Source organism: Callithrix jacchus, chromosome 9 (assembly GCF_049354715.1).
Source record: "Callithrix jacchus isolate 240 chromosome 9, calJac240_pri, whole genome shotgun sequence".
In the NCBI taxonomy this organism is placed as follows: domain Eukaryota; kingdom Metazoa; phylum Chordata; class Mammalia; order Primates; family Cebidae; genus Callithrix; species Callithrix jacchus.
In genome coordinates this window covers 99111960-99124143 of record NC_133510.1, presented here as the reverse complement: position 1 = coordinate 99124143, position 12184 = coordinate 99111960, and the positions used below count along the sequence as shown (strand labels likewise).

At 43.2% G+C, this 12184-nt stretch overlaps 1 protein-coding gene and 1 non-coding gene across 3 annotated transcripts; both read right to left on the bottom strand.

Annotated features, from left to right (window-relative positions):
- Nucleotides 1–2230: 2230 nt before the first annotated feature.
- LOC144577783 (uncharacterized) lies at nt 2231–12049 on the bottom strand. 2 transcript variants are annotated; one of them, XM_078338096.1, is made up of 2 exons: nt 11748–12049; nt 2231–4852 (listed from the first exon to the last, which is right to left on the bottom strand). In XM_078338096.1, the coding sequence occupies exon 2, from the start codon at nt 4453–4455 to the stop codon at nt 3886–3888; it is 570 nt and encodes a 189-aa protein (XP_078194222.1). In that variant the 5' UTR covers nt 4456–4852; nt 11748–12049; the 3' UTR covers nt 2231–3885. The 2 variants fall into 2 exon arrangements, with proteins under 2 accessions (XP_078194222.1, XP_078194221.1); XM_078338095.1 differs by having other exon boundaries at nt 10703–11755.
- On the bottom strand, nt 11693–11764 carry TRNAD-GUC (transfer RNA aspartic acid (anticodon GUC)). Its single transcript has one exon. It is a non-coding gene; the product is annotated as a tRNA-Asp (tRNA).
- Nucleotides 12050–12184: the final 135 nt, after the last annotated feature.

Below are 12184 nucleotides of genomic sequence, written 5' to 3'. Positions count from 1 at the left end.
GACAGCTTGACAGCCTATTTGGTTCAGGCCAGTTCCTCCCAAGGACACAAGCAGAGAACCTGCATGGGAGGAGACCCGGGTGGCTGGGGAGGCTTTCCAGACTCTGTCTGCAGTCAACCACAGGGTGGAGTGGGGCACCAGAAAGGGATCTGGGAGGAGACCACTTACACTGTTTTACTAAATGGGCAGAACTTTGCCCTTCCTTCATCTCCAGCCTTCCCAGCTACCTAAACCTTTTCTTGACATGAAGAACAGACTGGAGATGTGAATATAAACATAGAATTCATGTACGTAGTTGCACAGGGAAGAAGAACTTTCATAGAAGATAGAGAAACTGGCCAGGATTGCCTCAACCATGTTGTAAGGTGAACATAAAAAAGGTGTCTGAAATCATTTCTTCTACTTGCCCACACATGGAAGGGAGGAAGAGAAGGGTGTCAGGCGCACCTTGTTCCCTTAGGGAGGGAGATTCTACTAGGCTCTACCCTGACTGAATGATGTAGGGGCTGAGTACTGAAGGGCAGGAGGAGAACCCTGGCAAGGTTGCGGGCAGGAAGAGTGGTGACAGGAAGGGTGTACAGGCTCAAGGAAGGGCAAGAGAGGACAGAGAGCTTGGACACCTTGGTTTAGCACCGCTGACACAGGGTGTGTAGAGCCATTCAAGTGGAGGCTGCAGAGCCCCACAGGGCCCGTGGTAGACAGTATGATGTCCACAGGAAGTCAGCGAGGGCTGTTTTTGTTTGTGGTTTGGGGTTCCAGTAACCTTTATTTTTTTTATATATCAATAAATAACCTTTTGACTCGGAAATATATTCACACTAAAATTCAAAAGGCTTTCAAGATGATTGAGTTGAAATATCTACTTCTCACCCCTGTTCCTTGGCCTTCCTTCTTCTCCATCCCCACAGGCAAACAATACCATGGGTTTCTTGAAAATCCTACCAGAAATATTATATGTAGATATGAACAATTTTTTTTATGAGATGGAGTCTTGCTCTGTCACTCAGCCTGGAGTGTAGTGGCACAATCTCGGCTCACTGCAACCTCCGCCTCCCGGGTTCAAGTGATTCTCCTGCCTCAGCCTAGTAGCTGGGAATACAGGCATGTGCCACCACACCCAACTAATTTCTGTATTTTTAGTAGAGTCAGGGTTTCACCATGTTGTCCAGGCTGGTCTTGAACTACTGACCTCAGGTGATCCACCCACCTCAGCCACCCAGAGTGCTGGGATTACAAGCATGAGCCCCCCAGGCCTGGCCTATATGAACAATTTTTTAGAATACATTCTCTTCCCGCTTTCTGCATAAAACAGTGAGTCATCCATAGTCAGAAATTTGTCAGGCTCCCTGACCATGCTGCTCCTTTATTTTTCCCGATGTCACTTGTCATCCAAGACTTGGACTTCCTTGGTTTTCCTTCTTCATCGAGGCCATTCCTTTCCAGTCTCCATGGCTAGTGTCTCTTCTTCCCCCTGTGCCATCTACATGCTGAACTCTCAAATGTGTATCTCCAGCCCAGTTCTAGCTTTCTTTTGGACTCATACTCATATGTCCAGCTGCCTACTTGGTACCTCCACTCGAATCACAGACACCTGAAATTTAATACATGAAAGACTGACAGTGGGCACAGTGGCTCACATCTGTAATCCCACCACTTTGGGAGGCTGAGGCAGGAGGATGGTTTGAGGCCAGGAGTTCAGGACCAGCCTGGGAAACATAGTGTAGACCCCGGTCTCTAAATAAATAAATAAAATAAGAGAGAGAAAAAAAAGATTGAACTCCTGACTTTACCCTCCCCCCCACTCCGGTGTGCTTCGCCCACAATCTCCCCTTCTCAGCTAATCCTACTACACTTTCCTGGTTTATTGGGTCAAAAGTCTTGGCATCATCCTTGACTCCTCTCTTTCCCTTATACTCCATATCTAAACTGTCAAAAAAATCCTAGTAACTCTGCCTTCAAAACTTATGCTGAATTTGATCACTTTTTTTTTTGGGGGGGGGCAGGGAGGAAGGCAGGAAGGGAGGGAAGAAGGACGGTAGGGAGGAAGGAAGGAAGGAAGGGAAGGAGGGAGGGAGAGAGGGAAGGGAAGGAAGGAAATCAAGCAATGAGAGAGACATTGCCAACCTGGATCTAGAGGTTTACAAGTTGATTTCTTTTTTTTTTGAGAGAAGGAAAAAAGAAAAAAAAATAAGTAAAGGAGAGGAAGAAAGAGGAAGAGAAAGAGGGAGAGTAAATGGAAATATTGCTTTATTTTGAAAAAAATTGGGTATTAATGATGGCCAATCAATGTTTAATTTAAGCTTATGGGTAGGTGTGATGTGGTATTGACAAGAATGTATATTTTGTGTATTTGAAGTGGAGAGCTCTATAAATATTTATTAAGTTTACTTGTTCCGGATCTGAGTTCAAGTCCTTGGTATCCTTATTAATTTTCTGTCTCATTGAATCTAAGTCTCGTATCTGGGTGTTAGGATCGTTAGCTCTTGTTGTTGCATTGATCCTTTTACCACTATATCTTTGTTGCTTTAAAATCTATTTTATCCCATACGAGAATTGCAACTCCTGCTTTTTATTTATTTATTATTTATTTTTGCTCTCCATTTGGTTGGTAAATATTTCTTCATCACTTTGTTTTGAGTCTTTGTGTATCCTTGCATGTGAAACAGGTCTGGATGTAACATGCCATTGGGTTTTGGCTGTGTCTTTTGATTGGGGGATTTAGTCAATTTAAATCTAGGGTTACTGCCATTTGATGTTGACTGGCTGTTTTATCCATTCATTGGTGTAAATTCTTCTTTATGTTGGTGCTCTTTACTTTATGGTGTATTTTTAGAAAGGCTAATACTGGTTGTTTCTTTCTGTGTGTAATGCTTCTTTCAGAAGCTCTTGTAAAGCAGGCCTGGTGGTAATAAAATCTCTGAGTTCTTGCTTGTTCATAAAAGATTTTATTTTTCCTTCAGTTGTGAAGCTTAGTTTGGCTGGATATGAAATTCTGGGCTGAAGGTTCTGTTCTTTGAGGATGTTGAATATTGGCCCCCACTCTCTTCTGGCTTGTAGAGTTTCTGCCGAGAGATCTGCTGTAAGTCTGATAGGCTTGCCTTTGTGGGTAACATGCCCTTTCTCTCTAGCTGCCCTTAGTATTTTCTCCTTCGTTTCAACCCTGGTGAATCTAACGATTATGTGCCTTGGGGTTGCTCTTCTTGAGGAATATATTTGTGGTGTTCTCTGTATTACCTGGGGTTGAATGTTGACCTGCTTTGCTAGTTTAGGAAAATTTTCCTGAATAATATCCTGAAGGGTATTTTCCAGCTTGGATTCATTCTCTCCGTCGCATTCAGGTACACCTATCAAACGTAAATTAGGTCTTTTCACATAGTCCCACATTTCTTGGAGACATTGCTCATTCCTTTTTATCCTTTTTTCTCTAATATTTTCTTCACGTTTTATTTCATTAAGTTGGACTTTGACCTCTGATATCCCTTCTTCTGCTTGAACAATTCGAGTGTTTAAACCTGTGCATACTTCTCGGAGTTCCTGTATTGTATTCTTCAGTTCCATTAATTCACTCATACTCCTCTCTAAGTTGTCTATTCTCAATAGGATTTCATCAAACCTTTTTTCAAAGTTCCTAGTTTCTTTACGTTGGGCTACAACATGTTCTTTTAACTCACCGAAGTTTGTTATTATCCATTCCTTGAAGAGTGATTCGGTCATCAGGATGTGCTCATTCTCCATCAAGCCTTGTTCCATTATTGATGTGGAACTGTGATCATCTTTAGAGGGAGAGGCGTTCTGACTTTGAGTATTCTCAGCTTTTTTACGCTGGTTTCTTCCCGTCATTGTAAATTTATCCTCCTGTCGTCTTTGAAATTACCAACTTTCAGATTAGGTCTCTTGAGTGGATGTCCAGGTTGTTAGTTCCCAGGGCCAGAGCAGTGGCGTTAAAACTGATGGTGCTTTTCTGCCCAGGATTCTCCTGTCTGGCTTCCTTCTTGTGACCGTAGTAGGCGACTCTGCCTTCCCGGGGCTCCAAACCTCGGTCAGAAGGGGAACCAGTCCCCGTTTACTCTGCGCCGAGCGCTGCTGTGCCGAAGTGCCGTCGCAGCCGCTGCGCCGGGCTCTGGTGTCCTGCTGGGGACCCGTGCGGGTCCTCTGAACCTGTTTACTCTGCTCAGAGAGCTGCCACACCGAGGTGCCAGCAGAACCGCTGCGCCGGCCATGAGAGTAGCGCTGGCCACCCATGTGTTTCCTCCACTGGGGGATCTTCTGCTCCGTGAGCGACCAGAATTTGTCTGAAAGCGTGGCGTCCTCTAGTTCTCTGCGCCTTCCCTGAGAGCTGCAATCCTGGGATGTTGGCGATCGGCCATCTTGGATCGTTCCTTCTTGATCACTTTTTACTAATGCTACTGCGGACTCCTGGATCAAAGCCACCAACGTCTCGCACCTGAGAATCATTCTCCCAGTAAAACTCTCTAAATGGAAAATACCTACTTGTTTGTCTTTTAAAACAAGGGAAGAAGGCAAGACAGGGCATGGGCTTGGGAATTTATTTTCTCTCCTCCTGTCTCCACCACCTCTGATCTGTCTCTCATGCTACCACAGAGAAATCTTTCTAAGAGACAAGTTCCGACCATGCATATCCTGGTTAAGACCTCGGTGACTTCTTGAAGTCTTGAAGGTAAGTTCCAAGCTCCTTCCAAAGGCATGTGAGGTTCTTCGGAGTTGAGTCCCTCCTTCCCCTTCAGGTCGCCTCCTGGGTCTACCCGATGTGTCCTCACTTTACTACTGCAGGTTGCCAGTCAGAGCATTTTTCAGGAAGAAGATGGAGAAAGCAAAGAGGAGCAACATGTTTCTGGAGAAATAATACATAAAGGAAGAAGTGGAGTTGTGAGATAGGCTGATGTGAAGGTGCAGTCTGAGGACAGAGTGCTTTGGGGGAAGAATGAAGTATGAGATGGGAACGGTAAGCAGAGTCAAGATCCTGACAGACCTGGTGGCCACAATAAGACTGGTCACTTAACGATCATGAACACTGCTATGGACAAATATATAGAAATAAGTTTGATTCGCCGGGTGCGGTGGCTCACGCCTATAATCCCAGCACTTTGGTAGGCCGAGGCGGGTGGATCAGGAGGTCAAGAGATCGAGACCATCCTGGTCAGCAAGGTGAAACCCCGTCTCTACTAAAAATACAAAAAAAATTAGCTGGGCATCGTGGTGCGTGCCTGTAGTCCCAGGTACTCCGGAGGCTGAGGCAGGAGAATTGCTTGAACCCAGGAGGTGGAGGTTGCAGTGAGCTGAGATCGTGACATTGCAATCCAGTTTGGGTAACAAGAGCGAAACTCCATCTCAAAAAAAAAAAGAAAGAAAGAAGTTTGATTTAGCTGGGCATGGTGTCTCACTTCTGTAATCCCAGTGTTCACGGACCAAACTGTGGGTTGGGCTGCTATTTCTCATGGCCCAATTGAGATGCAGATTAACTGGGGGAGGAAGAGTGTTTTTATTTCTGTAACCAGTTACAAAGAGAAGGCCTGGCAATTATCACCAGACCGGCTCAAATTTACAACGTTTTCCAGAGCTTATATTACCTTCTAAGCTATATGTCTAGATAAGATATAAGTAATTAACTTAATCTGTAACTAAGGTCTGAGTCTTGAAGACCTTCCTGTGGCGCCTCAGTAAATTTACTTAATTTAAATGGGTGCAGGTGCTGGGGTGATTGTCTTTATTTTGTCTCCTGCTAAATCATGATGGTTTGGGGAATTCCTTCAGACTCCCAATAAACTTGTTTAATCGTGGTTTAAGGTTCAGGAAAGGCCTAGGCAAAATTCTTGGGCTTTTTTTACATTCCAGACTTTGTATAAAGGTACTGGCTTTTAATATTTAATTTAACCACTCAGTCAGTACTGAAACAGTTGTTATGGAGGCCTATGCTAGTGAGACCTGGCCTGCCGTACCAGTACTTTGGGAGGCTGAGATGGGCAGATTGCTTGAGCTCAGGAGCTCAAGACCAGCCTGGACACAGTGGCTCATGCCTGTAATCCCACCATTTTGGGAGGCTGAGGCCAGAGGATGATTTGAGGCCAGGAGTTCATGAACAGCCTGGGAAACAGTGAAACCCTGTCTCTACAAAAAAAAAAAAAAAAAAAAATTAGCTGGGCGTAGTGGCTCATGCCTGTAGTTCCAGCTACTTAGGAGGCCCAGGTAGAGGATCACTTGAGCCCAGGAGGCAAAAGTTGCAATGATCTGAGATCGTACCACTGCACTTCAACCTGGTGGGTGACAGAGCAAGACCCAGTCAAAAACAAACAAAAAAACAAAAAGAAATATTTGATTTAAAACTGGGGGTGTATTTTGCTTTGGAGGTATTAAGCTGAGTGACATAATGGTGTAAAGCAGGATACACATTTCCTTTACGTTTTTTTAATTGACATAAAAATGTCACATATTTATGGGGTATAGTGTGATATTTTGATGCATGCAGAAGATACACATTTCTGCAAAAAAGAGGCAAGAGGCAAAGTTTAATCTGGAGCTAGCTAGACCACAAAAGCAGGCAGAGTGAAGGGAGAAAGCCATTCTGTTTAAATGGCAACATGTCTGGAAGAGCACCCAACTGTGGAGTCCAGAGGTACTGCTGCAGTTGTCCATGTCATTTCTCAGAAAATCAGGATTCTCAACTCTTGCAAACATCAAATGCTAAAATAACAACAACAAAAAAGTGAACTTATACAAGAAATGAGACTCATCTTTCATTTTAATACAATTTCAGATGTAAAAAAACCATAAAAGCATACAAATATAGTAGTATTATATATTGTGAATAACTGGTTATTTAAAAAATTTTGCCAAAGCTTTCTTTAAACAAAAAAGCCCACATTTATCTTTTAATCCCTTGGATTGCATGCCAAAAATTCTACAATTTGAAAATGGGCCTTAAATCAAAAAAGGCAGATAGTATCAACTGGCAGTTGGTAAGACCTTGAAGGATTTTAAGCAGGGTAGTGAGATGATTCCATTAGAAAGAATACTCTAGAAGATAACACAAGCAAGGAGGAAGAAAGATCTGACCACAATAATGTGGTGGAAAACCAACAGATAAGGCAAGTATCTGGGGCGAAACTGATAAACTCATCCAACTGGGACCAGGAGTCTTAGTAAAGATTGAGTTGTCTGTGGAGGACAGAAAACCCAAGAAACACTGTATTAAAGTAGAAGTTTCTTTCTTTCTCAAAGATAAGAAACTCGGAGCAGTCCACATGGGGGTTCCATGATTCTCAGAGACCTGGCTATTTCCAGCTCATGGGTCCTCCTACCTTGCTGCTCCCCCACCCTCAGCACACGGCTCCAACCTCATGATACAACAAGGTAGTTAGAGCTCCAGCCATCCATGTATCTTATATACATTCCAGATTAAGAGAATAGAAAAAAGGTTAAAAAGAAAGTAAAGTTAACTATTAAGGACACTTTCTAGAGGTCATAATTGACAATTCCACTGAGATCCCATTGGACAGAACTTAATGGCATAGCCTAACTGCAAAGAAGGTTGGGAAATATCTACTTCTGGGTGGCCACGTATCCAGCTAAACATGGTTTTACTACTAAGGATGAAAAGATACATAGGTATTAGGAAACAGCTAATGATCTCTGTCATGCCAGATGTATAACCTGGAGAGGAAAGAAGAAGGGCAGATTACTGAGGTGTGTGAGGGCGCTGTATTAACTTGGAGGATTTTGTACCTTCAGAATTGTTCTTTTCTGGCCGGGCGTGGTGGCTCACACCTGTAATCCTAGCATTTTGGGAGGCTGAGGTGGGTGGATCACCTGAGGTCAGGAGTTCAAGACCAGCGTGGCTATCATGGTGAAACCCCATCTTTAAAAAAAAGAATTGTTCTTTCCCAAACAGATCTCTAGTTCTGGCCCCATGCCTTGATTCCTGCGAAGTCCACCTGAAAATCTGCCCACCTCCCATTCTCCATGCTCAGTCCTACCATTTTTCCTAATAATAATCTGCTCATCCTTCAAATTCCATCTCAAATGCTGTATCAGTCATGACATTATTCTTGACCTTCCTCAGACAGAACTTGTCCCTCTAGAACTTCATGTATAGTTTTCCTTGGGTCTTGATCTCCTCTTAACACCATGTTGTTTTAGGTCATTAGTATGGCTGGGTACTAGAGTATAAATTATCCAAGAGGTAGAACAGAGCCTTCCCCAATTATTTTCTCATTAGCACAATGCAGTAGAATGCATTTAATAAATATCTGCAAATTACATTGAATATTTCAAGAAAGGAAAGGTATATGCAAAGGAAGGGAGAAAATGTGCATCTTTTTTCCCTTTTAAGGGAAGTATTTGTGCAACAATTGAAATTTCCTGTAAATGCATTTCAAAACATGATCTTTGCTAATGTTGCCATTCCTTTTTAGAGGCTTAATTTGGTGTTACTTGTTTTGCTGTACAAAGGGTGGTTGCTTCTCATTTCCCAGGTTGTCCTAAAAGCTCTTGCTAACACAAGGAAGAGTAACACTAAAGTGGTTAAAATAGACAAAGTAAAAGCCAACGGCAATAATCATATTAGCTAACATGTAACAAATGCTCAATCTGTGCCAATCACAGTGCCAAGCAGTTCCCATACTTTATCTCATTTTATCTTTTCAGCAACTCCATGGGCCAGAGGGGATTGAGGGACTAAGTAACCTTTCCAGGGGAACAGCAGGGCTGGAATTCTTCTTGTTCATATGACTCTATAAATATAGGAATTAATTATTTTCATAATATTTTATATAGATCGTCTTTTTCCTCTTAAAGTCTCCTTTGGTAGCTAGACCCTGATATTACCCTTCTTTTATTATCATTAATACTATTATTTGTAGAGATAGGGATTCACCATGTTGCCCAGGCTGAACTTGAACTCCTGGGCTTAAGAGATCTGCCTGCCTCAGCTCCCCAAAGTGCTGGGATTACAGGTGTGGGCCATTCTGCCCAGCCTTACCCTTCTTTTATAGATGGAGTGGAAAGCCTCACTTTTTGAAGCACTCTCAATTCACCATTGGATATCAATAATACTCCAACTGGTTGTAAATTGTGAATTTTATACATTCTATATTTGGGGTGAGTGGGAGCTTAGAAAACAATTCCTACTGTATATTTATTTTTTGATGAATATATTAATGGAGGAATTTATTTGTGGTTGTCTGTGGATATTTTTATTGAAACACAAGTGGCATAAACTCTGTGGGTTCCTGGTAATCAATAATAAAAGATGATGATGTTGACATTCTTTTCATTAAAACAAACTGTCCTTCTCCATACTAGATAAAGGAGATGATTTGATTGTGTATTATTTGAGTAAATGAATTCTATGGTATCTGTTGTATTTGTCACCCTAGATTTGGTGACCTCAAAAAATGTTTGCAGCTCTGGGTGGTGACTCACACATGTAATCCCAGCACTTTGGGAAGCCAAGGCAGGTGGATCCCTTGAGCTCAGAAGTTTGAGACCAGCCTGGGCAATGTGGCAAAATCCCCGTCTCTACAAAAAATATAAAAATTAGCTGGGTGTGGTGATGGGCGCCTGTAGTCCCAGCTACTTGGGAGGCTAAAGCACAAGAATTGCTTGAGTCCAAGAGGTTGAATGTGCAGTTAGCTGTGATTGAACCACAACATCCAGCCTGGGCAACAGAGCAAAACCTTGCCAAAAAAAGACAACAACCCCAAAATGCAAATGTTGATCATAGATTCTTATACCCTATGAATTAGGACCTATGCATATGTAAGGTATTAGATTTCATAGCTTGGAATATTTTTATTTTGTTTTCTTTGGCCTGCAGGGGCCAACACAAGGATATGCAGAAATACAGCAGCTTTCTAATCATTATTGCTGGAGCCAAATTTCATCACCTTTGATAGAGAATTGAACCTTACTGGCATGCTCAATCCATCAACTATCCCTCACACCTCTGAAATCTTTACTTTCTTCTTCTTCTTCACTGCCTTTTTACCTCTGGGTCGATCCTTCTGCAGAAACTTTCCTCTTCTCCAGAAGCCCTTTCACCTCTGTATCTAAACATGTTAAAGTTTCTCTTGCCCTAAAAAGCAAAAATTAAAAAAACACTTTCCCAATGCTGCATTCCTTTCTAGCTACCCCTTAATTTTCCCATCTCACGTTGGCCAAGCAACTTGATAGTGGTTTATGCTCCACCTCCCTCTTCTCTTTATTGCTCAATCCACTGCTCTCTGGCTTTCTTCAACCAAATCACAACAGTCAACAAAACCACCACCTTCCCCACTCTCATCCCACGGCCAAAATCTAGAGATTTTCACTTCTTATTTCAGTGTCCTCTGGACTGCATCTGGCGTTGTCGGTTGGATCTTTCTGGTTTATTTCATGGTTTCTCTTCTAGCCCTTTTCAAAAAATTAAATTCTGGTGTTTTCTCAGCTTCCAACCTGTTTTCCTTGCCCTTCTCTTTACAGACTCTTCTTGGGTTAAGCTTACGCATTGTCATAATTTCATCCACCACATTATGTGACGCTGTCATGTCTACCTGACACCACCCCAGGGCTATGGACTTAGACATCCAAATGATTCATGGACGTCTCCACTTTGACTCCCGTAGGTTCTCAAATTTCATATGTCCAAAATTGAATTTAGCATCTTCCCCTTATATCTGTTGGATTTAGTTTGTATATATGTACCTACCAAATCTCATGTTGAATTATAATCTTCACTGTTGGAGATGGAGCCTGGTGGGAGGTGTTTGGGTCATGGAAGGCAGATCCCTTGTGGCCTGGTGCTGTCCTCGCCACCACTTGAGATCTGATTGTTTAAGTGTGTGGCGCTGGCCCTCCACTCTCTCTGTCTCTTGCTTCTCCTTGGGCCATGTAGAGGCCTGCACCACCTTTACCTTTTGCCATGATTATAAGCTTTCCTGAGGCCTACCCAAAAGCAGATACCCGAGCTATGCTTCTTGTACAGCCTGCATAACTGTAAGCCAATTAAGCCTCTTTTCTTATAAATTACCCAGTCTCAGGTATTTATAGCAATGCCAAGTACAGCTATACTGTCCACTTCATACAGATTACTATCTCTGGTTAATGACTATCTAGCCACTGAAGCTGGGCCCCCTTAGGCTCTTCTCAATCTGTGAATCCACCTACCTATGTTTCCTTCCATTCATTCCTTCCTCTCTATCCTAACTTACCTATGTCAGGTCCAGCATTTTCTGATTGAGCCATTTTAATTGTTTCCTAAATCTCCTGCTTCCGATTTTGATACTGCATTTTATAACATGAGTCTGACCACGCATATCAGTCCCCTGAAGAAAACTCTTCAATGGGTCCCCCACTGATGCACCCAGGATTAAAAGGCCAGCTGTTTGTTTTTCAAAACCTAGCCTCTACCAATTTTTCCAGTTTTAATTTTGAGGCCCCACCCAAACGGCAAGGCATCCTTCAGCCCTCCTTCACCTGCCACAAGGGGCCCAGAGCTGAGATAGATATCCCGGCTCTGCAATCCCATTGCGACCGGTGCGTAACTTTTACGGAAAATCTTTAGTTTCTAAGATGGGAATGTTGGCTTTCTCCGTTTGAGATCTGCAGGGTCTCGGTATGTATGTAATACACACTTAAACTGACTGAGCAGCAGCTCTTTAAATCTTGAATTACAGCTGAAAGAAAATAACCTTCGCGTCTCCCCGTCGGGGAATCGAACCCCGGTCTCCCGCGTGACAGGCGGGGATACTCACCACTATACTAACGAGGATTTGCACGGAAGAAAGCCTTCTGAAAGACCGTTTCTAAGTTTTCGCTCCGCCCCGCCCCGCCCTCGCTAAATGCTACGACCAATGAATTTGATCTTCTTATGTTTGCCACTACATCTTCCACCGAAGTTGAACAGAGCCAAAATGGTACCGTTCAGTTTTACCTCCCTCTCCATGTCTCATCATTTCCCTCAGGCCACCCTTCTAACTGCCCTGACTCCCCACCTCTTCTCCAGCTCCGACTCCCCTCCTCTTCTCCAGCTCCAGAAGCACTCTCAGTCCCTCTCAGCACCCCTAACAGACACGCTCCCAGGTAGCCAAGCGCACGCTTGCCGCGCTGCACCATGGAACTTGTAGTTCCTTCGCCGCCATCCCCCCTATGCTCCTCTGTCTTTAAGAAACTTCCTTTCCCGGCGTGCACC

What these genes read in the sequence shown, in the direction of transcription:
- LOC144577783 (XM_078338096.1), bottom strand. Translation starts at nt 4,455, where the DNA reads ATGATTCTCAGGTGCGAGACGTTGGTGGCTTTGATCCAGGAGTCCGCA.